Raw genomic sequence first — 21,632 nt, 5'->3', positions numbered from 1 at the left:
AAAATGTAAAGGCAAATGTTTAGATTTGCGGAATAAAAATTCACTGAATGCTACATGTAATGTGAAAGCAATTTTGTGAATGAAAAATATTTCCTTATAAATATTCTAAGTTGTTCTATGTAATGACACATTTCTTCTACTTGAAAGAAAGGGACAGTGCTGGTGTAAACTGGATGTATTGTTTGGTTAAAAAAAAGTACTAGACCTGGTTGTTTTAAAGGGAGTGTGTATGTAAAAATTTCTCATTATATTATCAAATCTAAACATTTCCTAAGCACCTTTTACTATACTGATCAACCAAAAACGTCCTATTAACAAAAATTTCTATGGATATGTAACTTGTCATATATAGTTTAAACAATTAACTTACTGTTAAAGATTTATTTTATGATATAAAATTGCCAATTTATGTTTTAACCTCATAGTAATTAGGTAATAAAGATTTATTTTAAAGAACCACGTACATCTTAATTTTTGAACATTTATTTTCTCTTAAAAGCATAGAATAGTTAATTTTATAGGTGTTTTTTAGTTTATTTTTTGTGTAGAGTCGATATTTGAAACCAGATTAAATAGAGGATTTGTAGTTTTTGAGATATTTGACCTATTAAGAAGCCCCTTAATAAAAAAATATAAATACCAAGAAAGCCACTAAAAATAATACCAAGAATATAGGCTTGATGCAAAAATTATAAAGTTAATGGTATCAATTAAAGAAATAATAGTTATAATTTGGTTTACTTTACAATAAGCTTTTGCTACCTGATATTGGGTTTAAACATCCTTAATATCAGAATTACAGTAAAATATAAGTCTAATAACAGTTCATCAGTACAAAATTTTTTTGAGAAACAGCATAAGCCACCCCTTTTTTCTATAATCTCCAATATTCCTATTGATCTCCTCTCTTTCTCCTTCTACACCATATACGAAAAAATGGCATACCTTGCCTATGTCTAAGTATGGAAAGGATGTTGAAGATTAAAGTCATCCAAAGTATTTAAAGGGCAAAGCTTCTATCCTTTAAGGGTTCTCAGTATTGTTCATATAAATTCAACTATTTTTCTACACTAGACCTAACAATCGGCCTCAAATTGTAAAATAAGCTCCTATTTTGTGAGTTTGCATGCCTCATAGATGCAATACAGACTTGAGTTGTGCCACTTTTCTATATATGATGCATTGAAAGTCCTCAACATCCTTTCCATACTGAGACATAGGCAAGGTATGTCATTTTTTCGTATATGGTGTAGAAGGAGAAAGAGAGGAGATCAATAGGAATATTGGAGATTCAAGAAAAAAGGGGTGACTTATGCCGTTTCTCAAAAAGTTTTGTACTGATTAACTGTTATTAGACTTATATTATACTGTAATTCTGATATTAAGGATGTTTAAACCCAATATCAGGTAGCAATAGCTTAATGTAAAGTAAACCAAATTATAACTATTATTTATTTAATTGATACCATTAACTTTATAATTTTTACATCAAGCCTATATTCTTGGTATTATTTTTAGTGGCTTTCTTGGTATTTATATTTTTTTATTAAGGGGCTTCTTAATAGGTCAAATATCTCAAAAACTACAAATCCTCTATTTAATCTGGCTTCAAATATCGAATCTACACAAAAAATAAACTAAAAAAAACCTATAATATTAACTATTCTATGCTTTTAAGAGAAAATAAATGTTCCAAAATTAAGATGTGCGTGGTTCTTTGTATTTTTGACAAAAAAAATACTTCACTGTCTACATAGGGTTGAATCTCAGAGGTAATTTGAAATAAAAACATCTTTTTTTATTGTGTTGGACAATAAATAACCCACTCAGATTACACTTTTATCAGACTGTTTATAAAGAAATATTTCATCATTATTATTTACAAAGAAGGCGTATCAACTTTTTCACTTTTTATTTAAGATAGCTAGCCGGTTCTTTTAGTAAGTAGTAGATGTAAAATTTTTCATAGAATTCAGATATGTAATCGTTTTTTTTTGTAGACCTCTTATTTTTTAAGTAATTTAAGTTTTTTAAAAAAATAATCAAGTCGGTTTTAAGGTACTAAAACGCAACAAAATAAAAGAAGAAAATGGCCAGTATGAACAAAAATAGTAAGATCTTTAATTTGACACCTTACTTTTAAAATTATGTTGAGTAATTATTGAAGAAATCAATTTGTTTAACCTCGCTTTAATCAAAACTTTGAAGTAAAATATAATCTCCCACAGGCATAAAAAATATGGGTTCATATATACCTTTAGAATCAGAAAAATATTACAAATCCATTGTAAGCAAAATTAAAAAAAGTAAAAAAATAAAAATAATAAAAATGGCCTAACGTATTATTTTTTACAGGTAACACTTAATTGTAACTATTAAACTAGCCAATCACAAGTCTCAAAAATTGACTAATCGGGAAGCTTAACCTCAAAACCTCAACCAATAGAATTGACAAAAAAAAAGGATAATGTTCATAGAATATATACAATAGATACTACAATGAAAATAGTGATACTTACATAACATGTAAAGAACGAAAAATTATAAACAAATATGCTTCAATCTGTTTATAAACTTCAAAACAATGCAGTTAAAAATGCTTTATTGTTTCTTGTGTTTAAAAAATATCTGTTACATTGTATGTATATTTATTTAGGTTTATTTCAAGTTTCAAGTTTTCAAGTTGTTCAACCCTTTAAAGCAGAAAATTATGATTCTTAAAATAAACTTATATTTTTTATTATAGTTTATAAAACTTTTTCAATTTAGCTTACAATGGATTCATAATATTTTTCTGATTCTAAAGTTATATATGAACCCATATTTTTTATGCCTGTGGAAGATTATAATTTACTTCAAAGTTTTGATTAAACCGAGGTTAAAAAAATTGATTTTTTCAATAATTACTCAACATAATTTTAAAAGTAAGGTGTCAAATTAAAGATCTTACTATTTTTGTTCATACTGGCCATTTTCTTCTTTTATTTTGTTTCGTTTTAGTACCTTAAAACCGACTTAATTATTTTTTAAAAAAACTTAAATTACTTAAAAAAATAAGAGGTCTACAAAAAAAAACGATTACATATCTGAATTCTATGAAAAATTTTACATCTACTACTTACTAAAAGAACCGGCTAGCTATCTTAAATAAAAAGTGAAAAAGTTGATACACCTTCTTTGTAATTAAAGGTGGGTGAAAAATGGGTTAACTGAAGTTACTTGGATACTCATAAGAAAACCTTTTTTTTTGCTCTGTTATTGTATTTGATATTAAAAAAATATTGCTAATTTTCTAAATTTCTAAGTAACTATACATTGGTTTAAATCAAGGATTATGTTAAAAGTCAGCTTAACCATTAGGAAAAAGAGAGAACTATGCCAAAAAGTTTAGTTTTAGCTATGGAAGGAAAAAGAGAAAATTAACTGCACATTTATATACTCAGAAATTTTTTCCCCTAATCTTGGATATAGTAAAAATCAGCAGAAAAGGCGTTTTTTAAAGAAGCAAGAGCCCGTTTTGCCCCTTCTTTGAGATTATATGAATGAGAATATGTTAAGGTTCGATAAGCTGATGAGAAATTTTTTTATGCACAGTCCCTTTAAGAATTTTTGGCTGTGCTAAAAAACTTTTCTTCCCTATTTCATCATACATTAAATTTAAGAAGTTAGGGCATTAGTTTTTCATGTATTCATGATTTACCTCAGGCTAGATTAGGTTAAGTCATATTGGGTACAGGAAGGCCACTCTGTGTCAGGACATCCCTGACATAGGTTCTTTAGGGTTAAAAATTACTTTACTCTCTTTTTCCATTTATTTCAAAATTAAAAGGGGGTTTGGCACTGGCAGGGTTTTCTGTGCTGGCTAGGCTGCACAAACACCAAATTTTTAATGAATATTTTAATATTCACACACTAAATGACTTATTGCATATAAATCTAAATTTTTTATTTAATTATTTGAATTTGAGTCCATATAATTGATTTAAAATCAAAACTTTTAAAAACCTTCTTCAAAACTATTTAAAAGATTATGTATGGAACTTTAGAGTTATGAAAAATATTTTTTGCTGAGTTAAATATTCTAAATCATTTCTTACAGGAATTAATTAACATAATGAGGTTCCATATTATGAAACTTCTTATTCAGAAAAAAAAGAAATTCAACATCATGAATTTTTATAAAGAAAATTAGTTTTTGCTAAATAATATATTTTTAAATAAATAACAATACATGGAACTTTACAATTTGATTTAATAAATAGCTAATTACATAGATAAAATACGGAAATATAATTTACTTAGTTAAAATAATGAACTGTAATAATTTGAAAATAAAATTTCAACTTATTACAGCGTAAATGATATGATAATCGTAAACATTTTTCAAAGATGTAAGTTCTGATAACAGCTCTCCAGGTTTAAAGTTGGGTATAGCGACAAGTTTAAAGAACAGCTCTGCCTCCAGATGAAAGTTCACCCTGGAGACTGCTCAGCATGTCAGGGAAGATTTCTTGGGCAGATCTATTGGCGTCAATCTAAAAATATTAAAGTAATAATTTATCTTTTAGACTGTTAAAAGTTAAAATGAGATAAAAAGTTAACAAAGCAGAAAAATAGATCATCATTGATTGACCAAATAAAAAATGTAATGACCAAAAACACAAATTAATATATTTTTGAGAAAAGAGGTATTTTGAAAGGGAGCATTATGTATAATTAAATAAAGATTTAACTTTGTAAAAAGAGCATTCCTTGCTCAGGGGCATGCACAGCAATTTACAAGTGGGATGTAAACCAATTGGGAGTGAGTTGCCTTCCCAATTTTGATTTTAAGGGGGGGGGGGTGTTAAAACCACTGATTTCTATCCACTGCAAGGAGCTTTAACCAAGTGGTTCTCTGCAAACGTTTACTTAACTAACCTAACCTCACTAAGAAGTTTTTTTTGTGGTTCACATTTAGTTTTAGTGAAATTTCCTATGTGAGTTATACATCTGTTTAAGGTCCAGAATTTTCAAAGATTGTCTCATATATAAAATATTTAACCCCCTTTATGATATTCAACTTTTGACTCCAAAAAAAAAACTTATGATGTTGCTTTGCTTATTTGAAAATTAAATTATCTATCAGATTTTTAAAAATTATATGCTGTCTCTTTAAAGTTTATCACTTATTTGTATGTTTAGTAAAAAATCTTCAAATTTATTTACTTTTGGGTTTTTGACATTGTTCAATCATTTTGTGTTATCTATTTAATTGCATAAATACTTTTTATTACAGAATTTACTTCAACTAATAAGTACGTTTAGAGGTCAAAATGTTAAACAGATAATAAAATTATTGCTTAAATGCGTCAGTTTGCTTTAAAATGTTTGTTTAGAATTCCGGTAATTTGAAATAGAAAATAAGGATATTTTGAGATGTTCTCGCATTCCCTGATTACAGCTGTTTCTTAAAGCTGGCAAATAAAACGATACCCCCCCCCCCTCTGCTTACAATTTTACCCCCATCCCCTCCCTGATCATGGTAGAATGTATTAATGTCATAGGACTCTAATAACAACCTAAATTGACAACAAAATTCCCCTGTAACAATATCCATGTAATAACCGCTAAGTTCCGTAGAAGTTTTTTTTGGGAGGGTACTATCTTTTTATTTTTAAAACCAAAATTGAAAATATAAGAGGGAGGGGTCATTTTCCTTCATTTCAAGTGCTCCGCGAGGCCTCTATGGGCGTAGCTGCTAGTGATACATATTTATATACAATTATGGTTAAAGTCTACAGTATAAAAAAAAACACTTTACCTTAACAACTTTATGGCAATACTTCTCGATGACGGGGAGGGTCTTCTTCTCGAAGTTCTCAATCCTCTTGATAATGGAGTCCTTCTTGTCGTCAAAGTTTGCCCTGGAGACAAGTCTCTTCATCATCACCTCGGATGGAAGGTCCAGGTACACAATTCTAGATGCACAGATAATTAGAAGATGGCGAATTGGTGGCCGCAGCTTTTAGAACTGGTTTCCAATCCATTATTGAAATCTAATGTTCTATTCTTGGGATGTGGATTGTACAGATAAACTAGTCAATTTTTTACTTTCTTACATCACAAAATGGAAGTTGCGTGAATAAATTGCTACTGAGAAATTTTAGTTGCCACATGAAGACTTGAACTCTCTCCATCATGCAATACTACTGAGTTATGACCCCCCTAAACTAAATTGAGTCTGACTAACCCTCCGCCCTAAATGTTTTTGGAAAAGAGGTTTTAGTTTATTTTATAGTTTTAAGACCCAAGCGGCCGAATGGAGCCTAACTCTACTGGACCTTTACTCTTGTTACCAAATAAAAGGTATCCTCACCTACAGAAATAAACAAACAAACTAAAATACTCCACACCCGTGTTATTTTAAATACAGGGAGGGTGTTCTCTGCTCAACTAATGACTTTAAGAGAAACGGCCACACATATTTTGTTGACAAATTAATCAATCCTAACCTGGTGACGGGAACAATGTGTTTCTCAAACTTGATAGCTTCCTCCATATCCGCAGGATAACCATCAATCAGGAATCCGCTGGCTCCCTTCACCTTGGCGGCCATTGCCTAAAAATTAAAAAATTGTGATTCTTATTCCAAACCGATTAATATCCGCTGGATTCGAACCAGTTCTAAGCCATACATGGCAACTTATTAAAGACAATTTTCCACAAATAACAAAATAAAAACAATGAAAACAAGACTACCATAGGGGCCAACAAAATTAGAATTAACCTTTTTATATTTTATTTCAATATCTGCGGAAAACTGTCTATCATTACATTCTATTTTTTGTTTATTTTTGTGCTATTTCACTTTCAATATTAGATTAGTTACAAGAGTTATAAAGATTAATTATTTAATTCCCAGAATGAAATGTTAAATTTAAGAGAAAAAACATCACCATTATCCAACAGTTTACAAAAAATAAAACCAGATTTAAGGTTTCTAATAGATGTTCTTTATATTAAAGACTTCATAAATTTTAAGCTTTTTCACTCATGTTGATTTAAAAAGTTGAAATATTTGAAATTAGCGGCTTCGCCCATAAAACCTCTAAGGGGCACTTAATGTTGAGGGGGAAGTCGACCCTCACTTTATATTGTAGTTTTAAAAAGTTGTAGTTATAAACCTTAAAAGGACCTTTTATAAGCTTCATTGATAAGAACCATATCATTTAGCGGTGAGAGAATATACCTATTGAGGATAAGTCAATAGTTTGATATAGAAACATTTAAGGTTTTGTGATATTCAAAATTTGGGGCATTGGGTCTAATTGTGGTAGTCTTTCAGCAGTTAGAGCGCTGTATTTCCTGCAGGTTTCCTTATGCTTCGCTTTAATGGATGTTTTTATCCTTGTATGTACTAAGAATGAAATGTTAAATTACAGTGAAAATTTTTCTAATTCCTAAAAGCTGTTAACAATAAATCTTCAATGTATTCAGGAAGGGATGCGACATTGGACTATAAATTACACAAGCACCCAAAGTTTTATAATAACATTATCTTATTCGTTTGCTTGAAAACTTTGGGTTCTTTAATTAAATTGAGATTGATTGGTTCCAATCTATTCGTATCCAAATTTTCAACCATTATCTTTAATTTAAAGAAGGGGTACTTTAAATTTTCTTCCATTGTATTATTCCTATGCCCAGTTCACAAATAACTTTTAAAGGTCGACCGACTTTTTCTGTAGGTCAACCTAAACAAGTACAACCCACAAATACAAATTGGTCGGCCTAAAATTTCCAGAGGTTGAACTTTGTCTTTTGTAAACTTGGCTCTTGTATATTTTTCAACGTACTAGCTAATTTACTCAGTAATGTACGATAACAAACACCGAGTAGACCGAAAGTGTGAGCAAGTTTTAAAAGTACAAGGGCTAATACTATTTCCAAATGTGTAATGTATATCTGGGCAAGTTCCCAGTTGAGGAGTGAGATTCTACCCCATCTGAAAAAATAAACCCCCCCCCCCCGCCATCTATCAAATTAAACCCCCCCCCCCCGGCATCATGAAATTTTTACCCCATCTTATGATTTTGTCCCCATCATGTTAATTTATCCCCATCTTCATATTTTGTACCTCTCCAAGAGAAACAAAATAATGTCAGAGAAGGGATAAATTATTGAACAGGGGACAAAAATGAAGGATGGGGTCTAAATAGGAACATGGGGCCAGGATTGGAAGGTGGGGTCTGATTTGACAGATGGGGGAATGATTGGCAGAAGGGGAAATAAAATCTGGGTAGGGGGAAGGGGAGAGTCTGGAGGGGTTTGCGAGGTGAGCCTCGCGCGAAAGAATTTATATTAGGGTAGCATAAGCTACCATACTCCACTGTAGTGAAGCTATGCCTTTCACTCTTCTATATTTTCCTATATTTTGAATAAAATTTGAAAATGCCTCTATTTATTTTTTTTATTTCTCTTTTAAGACTTTTTTTATACTAAATCACCAACATATTCTAATACTTTACTTTACCTAATATTTTAAGATAAAAATTTGGCTCCATTGAAGAAAAAAAACAATAGTTTGTTTGAAATAGGAACATCTAGTGGCAGATTATTGAACTACATAATATACATTTTTCTGGATGTCAACAAACATGATGATTGGTTGAAAAACACAGATGGGGTAGCAAACAATGCTATGATATTAAAATTGAAGCAAGGGGTTAAAACTCACACATGGTGGTCAAAAAATTAATATGGGGTCATTTTTTCATGATGGGGGTAGTTTCAAGTGCTTATATCTGGAGAACCGTAAGAGATAGAGGCCTAGTTGCTTGACTGTGGTAACTCAGATTTACATAAGGAAGCCATTTGTGCACATGGGGGACCAAAACATGATATGGGGTATTTTTTTCATGATGGGGGTAGTTTCAAGTGCTTATATCTGGAGAACCGTAAGAGATAGAGGCCTAGTTGCTTGACTGTGGTAACTCAGATTTAAATAAGGAAGCCATTTATGCACATGGGGGACCAAAATATGATATGGGGTATTTTTTTCATGATGGGGGTAGTTTCAAGTGCTTATATCTGGAGAACCGTAAGAGATAGAGGCCTAGTTGCTTGACTGTGGTAACTCAGATTTACATAAGGAAGCCATTTATGCACATGGGGGACCAAAATATGATATGGGGTATTTTTTTCATGATGGGGGTAGTTTCAAGTGCTTATATCTGGAGAACCGTAAGAGATAGAGGCCTAGTTGCTTGACTGTGGTAACTCAGATTTACATAAGGAAGCCATTTATGAACATGGGGGACCAAAATATGATATGGGGTATTTTTTTCATGATGGGGGTAGTTTCAAGTGCTTATATCTGGAGAACCGTAAGAGATAGAGGCCTAGTTGCTTGACTGTGGTAACTCAGATTTACATAAGGAAGCCATTTATGTACATGGGGGACCAAAATTTGATATGGGGTATTTTTTCATGATGGGTGTAGTTTCAAGTGCTTATATCTGGAGAACGGTAAGAGATAGAGGCCTAGTTGCTTGACTGTGGTAACTCAGATTTACATAAGGAAGCCATTCATGATGGTGGGTAAAAATTGAAAATAGGGGCCATTTGTTATGGTGGAGAGGGAATTAGGTTAAGTTAGGTTAGGTAATATTGAGGAGCCCTGCAAGGTTAGGGCCCCCCGGGGGCCCTAACCTTGCAGGGCTCCTCAATATTACCTAACCTGTGCAGGAGACCCTAACTCTGCAAGGCTACTCAATATTTCCTAATCCCTTCATGAACATAGGGTACCAAAATTTGATGGGGTTGTTTTTTTTCATGATGGTGGGTAAAAATTGAATATAGGGGCCATTTGTTATGGTGGAGAGGGAATTAGGTTAAGTTAGGTTAGGTAATATTGAGGAGCCCTGCAAGGTTAGGCCCCCCCGGGGGCCCTAACCTTGCAGGGCTCCTCAATATTACCTAACCTGTGCAGGAGACCCTAACTCTGCAGGGCTACTCAATCTTAAACTAACCTAACTTAATCTAACCAATTTTAAACTAACATGAACCAACTAAACCTAATCTAACCCATTTTAATCTAACCTAACCCATCTTAACCTAACCTAACAAACTTAACCTAACCTAACCCATTTTAACCTAACCTAACCCATCTTAACCTAACCTAACCCATATTAACCTAACCTAACCCAATTTAACCTAACCTAACCTAACCTAACTTCACCTAACCTAACCTAATTTCAACCCCCAACCCCATCATAAAAAATTGGCCCCTATATTCAATTTTTACCCACCATCATAGAAAAATGACCCCCATATTAATTTATGTACCCCCATGTGCATAAATGGCTTCCTTACTTTAATCTGAGTTACCACAGTCAAGCAACTAGGCCTCTATCTCTTACGGTTCTCCAGATATAAGCACTTGTAAGTACCCCCATCATGAAAAAAATACCCCATATCAAATTTTGGTCACCCATGTGCATAAATGGCTTCCTTATGTAAATCTGAGTTACCACAGTCAAGCAACTAGGCCTCTATCTCTTACTGTTCTCCAGATATAAGCACTTGAAACTACCCCCATCATGAAAAAAATACCCCATATCATATTTTGGTCCCCCATGTTCATAAATGGCTTCCTTATGTAAATCTGAGTTACCACAGTCAAGCAACTAGGCCTCTATCTCTTACAGTTCTCCAGATATAAGCACTTGAAACTACCCCCATCATGAAAAAAATACCCCATATCATGTTTTGGTCCCCCATGTGCACAAATGGCTTCCTTATGTAAATCTGAGTTACCACAGTCAAGCAACTAGGCCTCTATCTCTTACGGTTCTCAAGATATAAGCACTTGAAACTACCCCCATCATGAAAAAAATACCCCATATCATGTTTTGGTCCCCCATGTGCATAAATGGCTTCCTTGTGTAAATCTGAGTTACCACAGTCAAGCAACTAGGCCTCTATCTCTTACGGTTCTCAAGATATAAGCACTTGAAACTACCCCCATCATGAAAAAAATACCCCATATCATATTTTGGTCCCCCATGTGCATAAATGGCTTCCTTATTTAAATCTGAGTTACCACAGTCAAGCAACTAGGCCTCTATCTCTTACGGTTCACCAGATATAAGCACTCAAACCTACCCCATCATGAAAAAAATACCCCATATCAAATTTTGACACCCCATCATGAAAAAAATACCCCATCTCAAATTTTGACACCCCATGTGCATAAATGGCTTTCTTATGTAAATCTGAGTTACCACAGTCAAGCAACTAGGCCTCTATCTCTTACTGTTCTCCAGATATAAGCACTTGAAACTACCCCCATCATGAAAAAAATACCCCATATCATGTTTTGGTCCCCCATGTGCACAAATGGCTTCCTTATGTAAATCTGAGTTACCACAGTCAAGCAACTAGGCCTCTATCTCTTACGGTTCTCCAGATATAAGCACTTGAAGCTACCCCATCATGAAAAAATGACCCCATATTAATTTTTGGACCTCCATGTGTGATTTTTGTTCCCCATATTTTATATACTTACCCCATATGTAATATTTTACCCCTATAACTCATAGTTTATTACCACCAAGCTTTGTTTTAAACATTGAAAATTACAGGGACCAAAATTTAAGATGGGGTACAAAATCAAATGATGCCGGGGGGGGGGGGTTTATTTTGACAGATGGCGGGGGGGGGGGGTTTATTTTTTCGTATGGGGTAGAATCTCACTCCTCAACTGGGATGGTGCCGTATATCTGTATTAGGGAATCTAATTGTTTGTACACAAAATGAACAAAAACATGTACTGTACAAAATCGGATCCTGAATTAACCTACCATCAGTAAAGGTGCATCTAAGTTTGCAGTAACAGTAATATATTCGTCTACTAGAAATCCCTCATTAGGAATGACGAATTATGGGGCCAGATTGACCATCTTTATATTATATATTTATTAGTACATATGAGATAGGGATGCTAAGTGTGCCAGGAAATTTCAGATTTTATTTCAGGGAAGACGAAACGGATAAAGGATTACATTTCTAGTAGTATAAGGTTGGTTTCATACTCCTAACTGTAATAGTAGTGCAACCTAACAGATATTGATAAATTCTTGCTAGTAGTATAGGTAAGGTTGGTTTCATACTCCTAACTGTAATATTAGTGCATCCTAACAGATATTGATAAATTCTTTCCACAGTACATTTATATTTTATACAACTAATGGCTTCTCCCCTAACATCAGGCAGTTCTGTAATCTAAAGGAAAGTGGAGAAGGGGGTTGTTTTCCAAAAAGTGCTAACCCTCTTCCCTTATTTCTGAAATGTCTTACCCTTCCGGGTGTCCCTTACCCTACGGGTCTATCATGTACCTAATATGAACTAACCTAACCTAGCCTAGGGTAACAATTAACGCCAGAAAACTCACCCACTATTTCAAATTTTGAAAATGAGGGGGAGGGTCTCGACTAGGCACTTTAATAAAACCCTGAGAAGGAAAAAATAGTAAATAGTCTTCCTAAGAATATATCTTCATAAAAAAATTACCGTTCATCTTGAATTTCTGAAATAAAATTTCGATCATCTATTGCGTTTTGGTCTAACGGTTGGAAGGAAGTGAATCATTGAGTGATCTTGCTACTAAAAAAATACTTCTTATTTTCAAATTTTGTTTTTACATCCAGTGGCGATCTAAATCCCTTACTAAACCTAACCTAAACTAAATAAGAATTTTAAAAAACATGCTTTGTCAAAAATGTGGTCCAATATCAGTTAGAGGAAAATGGCCAAATAAGATGCTAAATTACAGAAAAAAATTCTTTTAATTCCTGAAAGCTGTTAGCAATGAGTTTTAACATTTTTATCTCAAAAAGAATGTAAAACAAGGATGTAAAAACGGGGCTATAGCACTTACACATCCAGCAAATTTACAGTTGATGTATTTTTGGCAAAATGTTTTCTTCCTTTTTCTCGTGCCATAAATACATCCAACACTGGCAAAAATACATCCAATATTTTAATACATATGTCAAAAATACATCTGACACTGGCATTTACACATCCATACTTTTTCAATTATATGTCATAAATACATCCAACACTGGCAAATATACATCTAGATTAATTTATAAGAATATTTATTTACAATTAATTAGGTTTTGTACAGCATGTATAGGTTTTTAATTTTTGCCCTATTTTAGTTACTCTCCACCCTACATACTTCCCTTTTTCTCAAGATGCTCCCTACAAAACATCAATACATTTGTACACCCTTCTTTCCTTTTTAGTTATAACAACAAGATGAACAACTTTGAGCTATATTGAAGTATTGTTCTTTATTAGGTTTAGCTTAAAGCATTTTAAAATTTAAATTTATCAAGTTATGCTTTACTACATTATAAGTTCTTAGTTTCATTAAATTATAATTCAGTTAAATAACTAAAGATGAAATAACAGATTTCATTGTTTCAATAAATAAAATATAAACATTTGATACAATAAATCTTAATTAAAATGTTGTAGATATAACTAAGCCTTGTAAATTTTCTAGAAAAATTCTAAAATAGGGTTGTGAGATTTGGGTAGGGTAAAGTTTAAGAAAGGGATAAATAGTTTGAAAACAAAAAAAAATTATTATGTTTAGAAGAATATATAATATATTAAAATATAACTCTGCAGTGTATTTTAAACATAAGGAGTAATATTCATTGAATGGACATTATGCTTTTAAATAATCAGACCTATATTGCTGTTGTTTAAATTGAGTTTATCCTATATTCTTGCTTATTTTGATTAGATTCAAATTGATGTGCTTTTTGAATGAGCCTTAATACACCCATTCCCCAATTACTCCCTCCAATATTTTTCTCCTATCCCCAATTTTTCTATAAATTCAAACTATCTTAATTCTCTTAATTTAGAATCTACTCTTTAGTTTAAAACTTTATCCATCTTTGTACATAGTTTATTTACTGGTTGATTCATTAACTGTTTATAAGTAGCGAAGCACTAAAAAATGTGGATGGGAATACGTAGAAGTAGATTTTAAGTGTCGGACCATAAACACCAAAGATATGGGGGAAAATGTGAAAAATATAAAAATAGCCAAAAACATGCAAAAAGGCAGTCTGACTGTCATTTTTGTTTTCTTCAAATGACGGGAAATTTAATTTTGATATCTTTAACTGAAAAAAATTTCGAAAATCGGACTATAAACACCAAAGATATGGGGAAAATTTGGAAAATATATAAAATAGCCTAAAACCCTTTAAAAAGCAGTCCGACCGCCATTGATGTTTTATTGTTAATTGTGCTCCTTAATGATGGGAATGTTGTCAAAAACTCTCTATCTTTTATAGGAGACGAGAAAATCACGCTTCCCCCAATTCATTAATCACGGACGGACAGACGGACGGACATTGTTAATTATAGAGTAGCTTCGCTACTAAAAAAATACCATAAAGAACATGTCCTTATAAAAAAAGACAACATAACATATATAATTTAAATCCTTATAATGCTTTTTATTTAAACCTGACAAATAAATTATAACTCAAATAATATACAAGTTATTTTCTTATTATTTTAAATTAAATTTCTATGGATGTATAAATGCCAGTGTTGGATGTATTTATGACATATAACTGAAAAAGTATGGATGTGTAAATGCCAGTGTCAGATGTATTTTTGACATATGTATAAAAATATTGGATGTATTTTTGCCAGTGTTGGATGTATTTATGGCATGAGAATCGATTTTACTGTCATTTATACAGTAAAAATTCAGTTTGTCATAAATACATCCATTGCACTGGCAAAAACACATCCACTGTAAATTTGCTGGATGTGTAAATGGCAGTCCCCCGTAAAAACACAAAGGAAATAATTTCTTTTGGGAATAGTTTTCATATTTTTGGAGGGTATACAAGATTGGATGGGGGGAGGGTGTAGTGAATTTCAAGAGGGTGGAACAAATTATTATTGGGTTGGTAAAGAATATATATTTATATTTATATTAAGTAGTAAGGTTTATTTGTCTGAAGATTAAGATTTCATTAACTAATAATAGTAATATATATAATAATAATATATAATAGTAATATGAAAAAAGATTAATCTAATATTTCCAATTTTTAATATTTTCTCTGAATATTGAATTAAGAATAATGAAATTTATATTACATAATTAAATTTAAGTGGGATGAATTTTCAAATTTTAAACTATAAATATATTATATCAAAAGAATATCTTTAATCTTATCTTGATCAATTTATTTTATATTCTTTTATTTATATATTTATATGCTCTATTTATATATCTATCTTTTAAACTGAATATCTATCTTTTTAGCTGTCTAGATGTCTTTCTGTCCATTTATTCAACTGTCTATTTATTCTATACCAATCTTTTTAGCTGTTAATCTATTTAACTATCTATCTATCTATCTATCTATCTATCTATCTATCTATCTATCTATCTATCTATCTATCTATCTATCTATCTATCTATCTATCTATCTATCTATCTATCTATCTATCTATCTATCTATCTATCTATCTATCTATCTATCTATCTATCTATCTATCTATCTATCTATCTGTCTATCTATTTATTTATCTATCTATCTGTGTACCTCAGCCAGGATATCAAGAACAATCTCTGCAGGTACGAGCTCCCCCATCTCCATGAGTTTGTACAGCTGGAGGCCTCGCTTGGACCCAGACATCACCTCGTGGCGCAACAGGTCACCTGATAGAAAAAGTAGTAATGTGTTATTGTTAAAGAAAGGCCTTTTTCACCTGTCCCCAAAGTTTTATAATAACGTTTTCATGCTCGTTGACTTAACAACTAGGCGACTTTGGTGAATTTTGATTGGTTGACTGATAAGTTGAGTGTTCAAACGTTTCAACCACTAATTTTAATCTAAAAAGGGGTAATTTTTTTCATCATCATTGAGGATGTACATCAATTTATCGGCAATAGTCTTATCGCTTTAGATCTCTGAAGATGTTGTTAAAAAGAGAGGGGACAATAGACTGTTTATTACACTAGTCCCCAAAGTTTTATAATAACATTTTTATACTCGTTGACTTAACAACTGTGGGACTTTTGTCTTGATTGGTTGACTCATTAAGTTGAGTGTTCAAACGTTTCAATCACCAAATATCATTTTAGATTTATTTTGCTTGTTGCCTATACCTTATCCTTGGTAACTCTCAAAAATATTCTCTTCTCATTCAAAACAATGCACAAAATTTTTATAGGTTGTTAAAATTTCATAGTGTTAGAAAAAGTGTGAAAAAATTGATTAAAAATATTGCACACAGATTTTGTAAACAATATGCATGGATTTTTGCAAGACTTTGGGGAAGGGTAAATTATTTATTTTTATAAAAAAAAACAGGTATATTTTAAAAGATTGGCTCTCCTAGACATTCATCTTAACCCTTCTGAGTGAGCAGGCAATTCCCAAGGATAGGTTAGGAATAACACTGTAGAGCCCCAAAGGGTTAAAAGCAAGCTTGTAAAAAACTTAGTTTCTATTTTTGTTTTGTTGTTAAAAGCAAAAAAATATAATGTATTTATTTCTTACTTCTTTATCTTTGAAAAACAATTCTAATTTTTATGAGGAAAGTTAAACAAACAAAAATTGGTTTGTCCAAAAGTTTGCAGTTGGATATTTCTAGTTAATATTTCCTAAGTTTAGGTTTCAAATAGTCTTTTTGAATTTTTCTTATTAACTAAAGCTCTTTTAGCTCATTTTCTTTGCTAATTTAATTATCAGAAGAAAGATAGAAATACTGAGGACCTTTACATTAAAGGAATCTTTTTTATGTTTAAGGTACATTTGATTTGATCAATCTGATTGGCTGTATCTCTTTCTAGAATAATGAGAACATTTTCTTATTGGTTAAATTATTTAATTCTATCTCTTGATTAGTTGAATACATTTTATTTGGTTATTCTCATTGGCTGTATCTGTTACCAGAAAAAAAGTTAAAAAATTGTAGGATTCTTATTGGTTAAATTATTTAACTCTTACTCTTTATTGGTTTAAGATATATTTTATTTGGTCAATTTGATTGGCTGTTTATCTTTATAGGGTAATGAATATCCTTACAATTTCCGGAATTTTATTGGTTAAATTTTTTAATTCTAACTTTTTATTGGTTGAATACATTTTATTTCACTATTCTGATTGACTGTATATCTTACCTGAAGAAAGATGAACATAACCATGTTTAAGCTGAAGGTGTTCACACTGAGTACCCCTACCACTGCCAGGACCTCCAAGGATCCACACAACGGGCACTCCAGACTCCTTTACCTGAATTTACATGCCTTGTGAAATTAAGACAATTTAGTCATAGAGAAAAAACTATTTTTAGTAGATATAATCATGTTAAATTAGCAATATTGATTTCATAATTAAATAATTAAAGTCTTTTTAGCTTATATTTCAAAATATTTTTAGTGACTAAGCTACTCTTAACATGAAATGTTTATCTATTCATCTATAAGAAACCGTTTGGGGCAAACATGAATTTCTTAGCTGTTTTTTTTTTTTAAATGACTATATTTAAAAAAAAAGATTTTGTATATCAATGAGTGTCCATTGGTCTGTATGTCATTCTATAAAAGACCAATACATATTTCATACAAAAAGGTTTCATGACTTTTTACTATCTAGGTATATGTTAATGTCTTACTTATAACTAACTTTATCGATTAGTCCATCAACAATTTGTTTTTGCTAATTATGCAGGTTGTCATCCTTGATAAAATTCATAATGATTTTAAAAATTTATGAAAACTAAAACGTATTTACTTTTAATATGAATGTATATATTAATTCAGGAGAAAAAAAATTATATAGCATTTCTATACTATGTATTATCATGCTGTATGAAATTAATAAACTGTATCCTATTTAACAGTTCAAGGTCTAATTTTGCTTTTCAACGGTTCCTTTTGGGATAAATAACATATAAATCTTAAATTTCAGATACATATCTTTAACTTTTGTAGTTTATATGTATCACTAGCGGATTCGCCCCTAGCCTGGATTTGTCATCCTTGTTTTTCTCTAGGTACCTCTAACATGTCAACTTTTTTGTTAGCCGCCATCCTAGCCGCCGCACAGATATGATCCTAGCTGCCACACAGATAAGCTCCGACTAAATTTTACTATTTTACGCTTTTTAGGAGAATTGGTGGGATTACAAAAAGGAAAAAAAACTTTTTAAAAGCAAAGCTTTTCTTTAATTAATTAGGTTCTATACGTACGTCCGTACGAACGTAACGGTTAGTCTTTACCGTTAATTTAGGTATTTTGCTTCCTATAACAATTGGGTATGATTATGAATAGATAATTGATACCAAAAAATTATTTTGATTTTTAACCTATCTGATAAATCTTTTTATGATATAATAATGCTATTCTTCTTATTTTTGGAATAATGATTCATATTACAACAAGGTAAAATATGTCATCCTTGTTTCATTATCTTTTCAAATGCATGGAAATTTGGAAAAGTAAAAGAGAAAGCAACATTATGCCTTCAACTTAATTTTGCCAATTTAAAATAAAACTTAAATAAAAAATTCTGAGGATTATTTAAACAAAACATTTTATCTCAATGGTGGTACCTAATTCTTTAGCATTATAGAAATTGTTTTTAAAAATAATCTATTTATGAAAAGATTTTAAAAACATAGTTTTGCTATTTTAAATTTCTAACAGTAATGCAAAGTACAAACGTTCTTTTACACTACTTTAGATATGGATCTTAATTTCAGAGTTTTTGAAACACTTTCATTTGTAGCTTTATGCAATGTTTATATGTCTATATATCTATTTTTATCTGTTGTTTATATAAAAAATTAATGGAAAAAAAGAAAATCTCCTAAAATTGTGATTTAAAAATTGTCCAAAAAAATTACCTCAGTTAAGTCAACTTGATTTCTATGAAGGTCCATGTTATAAGAAATTTGGTGTAAAACTAAATGAGTTGCAGTTTTAATTATAGCAAACATTACTTACTTTTAAGAAATTTTAACAATGCCCTGTGTTATATACAAGTTTTAGCTTTAACAAGGACAATATGTCAAAAATTGCCATATCAAAAAAACTATCAGAACATTATCTTAACAAAATTATAAAATGGTAGTAAGTTTTTTTTTTGTCTGAATAAAGATCTCACTAAATACTAAATCATTATCGAATTCAGGTTAGGTTCACATAGGTCCTGTGATTGTTTTGGGCTATTTATTTTCAGATTTAAGCCTTGGAATGTTTTAAAGCTATTTTTCTCCCCGCCACAACGAATATAGAACCCCTAGATGCTAGGGGCATACACTCTACCATAGAAAATAAGATAAACCTATAATAAGTTAGGTTAATGAAGCTTTAAAAAAATCTATCTCAGTGATGAAATTCTGCATTAAAATTCCATTATAAAACAAATGAGAAGCTTAGTAAAGACTGTAGGTAATAATAACTGACTAGTGGCTGAGTTTTTACATTATTTGTGATAATTGATATATTAAAGTTGTAGAGTAGCTGCATTACTTAGGAGTTTTGTACAATTTATTGCATTTATGACTAAACCTTGTGTAACACCTTGACGAAACCCCTTGACTTTCTCTATTATGTTGCATCCTATTTATCTTTAAATGTATCATTTCTGGCGTGTTCTATCATCCCTCCTACCCCCCCCCCCCCCACCCCACGCCTACATTCACGTACTTTCACGTTGTTGTTCCCCAGGGCGTGACAAAGCCCCCTCCCCCTTACATTATTTGTCCTTTCTCTCCCTAAAATTTCTTTTATAATAATCCCTCTTTATATTATTTTACAGAAAAAAACAATTTTTTGAAATAAGCTAATACCTATTGTATTTAAAATGGCGAAAGAAGTAATCTTGAAAGCATACAAAAAAAAATCTGTTCCTTTATATTTTCTCAAAAAGACATACAATAATATTATATCCATAAGTAGCAAAATTACAAAAAAAACATATAATCATCCTTATAATAAAGTATCAGGATCTCTGTGTGTCTGTATATGTGTACCGTAGCCAGGGGCGTCCAAGCTTTTTTATTTGGGGGGGTAAAATTTCGAAAATAAAAATTTTGGGGGTGCCCAAGCTCATTTTTTTTTGGGGGGGGGTAATCTTTATTTTATAGAGGTATTTTTTTTTATTTGGGGGGGGGGGGTAAAAATTGAAAATCCAAATTCATTTGGGGGGGGGGGGGTAATCACCCCTTTACCCCCCCCCCCCTTGGACGTCTATGACCGTAGCCTAATCTTAGAGGCCTCTAGATATGGAGCAGGTAGGAAGTATATGTAATAAACTTTTAAACCATAATAAATCAAGCTTTTTAAAAATGTAATAGCTTTTACACATAAATAAATCTGCATGCAAGGAAATAAAAAAAGTTAAAGAATTGTGCTTTTTCATTATTAAGTAGCCATGAAACTATATAATTTTTATGTCAGTCTGTCCGTTCATCTATCCCTCAAAGTAACGTTGTAAGAACACATAGTTTTCTTGGTTGTGATACTAAAGATGAATGTCTAAAATTTTGGTTATATTTTTCTTGACCAATTATTATTTATTATACAGGACTTTGTCCACCCAACCGTTAGGCTATTCTTTGTTATTTTATTGAACATTTTATATTTAGGAGCTTAGCTACATAGTTATTGATTTTGTCATCCTTGCTACTGTATAATTATACCTAATTCAATGCGGATTTTTTGTACTCTATATCCTAGCATTAGAAGATGAATTCCTATTTAAATCCACCTGAGGCAAAAATAAAAGATCGACAGCCGCGCGTGAGCCGCCTGTAAGCCTCAGCAATTTCAAAAATCGGCCGGGAGGCTAAATCTGACCCAAATATGACAATCCTCTTTTATTAAAAATGCATCCAAACAAGTTTGAATGAAGGGCTCGGCATTCGCAGCTGACGCGCGAATGCCGAGCCCTGGAATCTTTTAATGAATTTGGGGATTTCTAAAGTGGAAAGAATAAATTATTATTTTCCCATTTGTAGGCTGACCGCTCCTTTAGTAAGAAGAGCAGCTGCCGTGGGCTTATTAAGCAAACAAAGGAAAGGGAAGGGGGGAAGGGTAAGGAAGAAAGGTAAATCTGTAAAAGGGTGTCAATTTATGGGCGAATTCACTGCTGGGTCAAATGCAATATATCCTCCCCTGAGACAAACAACTTTATGAAACAGTAAATTTGGACAATGCGAATATTTTCAAAAAAATATATTTTCTATTTATTTTTAGTAACAAAGCTACTCTATGATTAACTTTGTCTTTCCTTCAGTCCGTTCGTAACGATATGGGTTAGATGTAATTTCCTCCTCTGCTATTAAAGATAGACAGCTGAAATTTTTAGTAAAGATTCCTATGACATATGCGCAACTAACCTATACATTGTTTCGTCCGTCTGTCTGTCGGTCATACTTTATAACGTTATTTTTCGTTTCTTTTTTTAAAATTATGAGAAGTGACATATGCTCTATAATTTACTTTGTCTGCTTGTCCATTCGATGATTTTTTTGTCAAACTTGTTTTCTCTAACTTTTATGACAGTCAATGATAACAGTT

General features: G+C 31.6%; 1 protein-coding gene across 2 annotated transcripts; it reads right to left on the bottom strand.

Annotated features, from left to right (window-relative positions):
* Nucleotides 1-4,192: 4,192 nt before the first annotated feature.
* LOC145304561 (adenylate kinase isoenzyme 1-like) lies at nucleotides 4,193-19,028 on the bottom strand. 2 transcript variants are annotated; one of them, XM_080146470.1, is made up of 6 exons: nucleotides 18,953-19,028; nucleotides 17,225-17,336; nucleotides 15,642-15,757; nucleotides 6,495-6,601; nucleotides 5,804-5,960; nucleotides 4,193-4,535 (listed from the first exon to the last, which is right to left on the bottom strand). In XM_080146470.1, the coding sequence occupies exons 1-6, from the start codon at nucleotides 18,986-18,988 to the stop codon at nucleotides 4,443-4,445; spliced, it is 621 nt and encodes a 206-aa protein (XP_080002596.1). In that variant the 5' UTR covers nucleotides 18,989-19,028; the 3' UTR covers nucleotides 4,193-4,442. The 2 variants fall into 2 exon arrangements, with proteins under 2 accessions (XP_080002596.1, XP_080002597.1); XM_080146471.1 differs by lacking the exon at nucleotides 18,953-19,028 and adding an exon at nucleotides 18,104-18,203.
* Nucleotides 19,029-21,632: the final 2,604 nt, after the last annotated feature.

Source organism: Acartia tonsa, chromosome 13 (genome assembly GCF_053477335.1).
Source record: "Acartia tonsa isolate MP-2025a chromosome 13, ASM5347733v1, whole genome shotgun sequence".
Lineage (NCBI taxonomy): Eukaryota > Metazoa > Arthropoda > Copepoda > Calanoida > Acartiidae > Acartia > Acartia tonsa.
The sequence above is the reverse complement of the archived record's forward strand: the minus strand, read 5'-3'. Positions and strand labels throughout refer to the sequence as shown.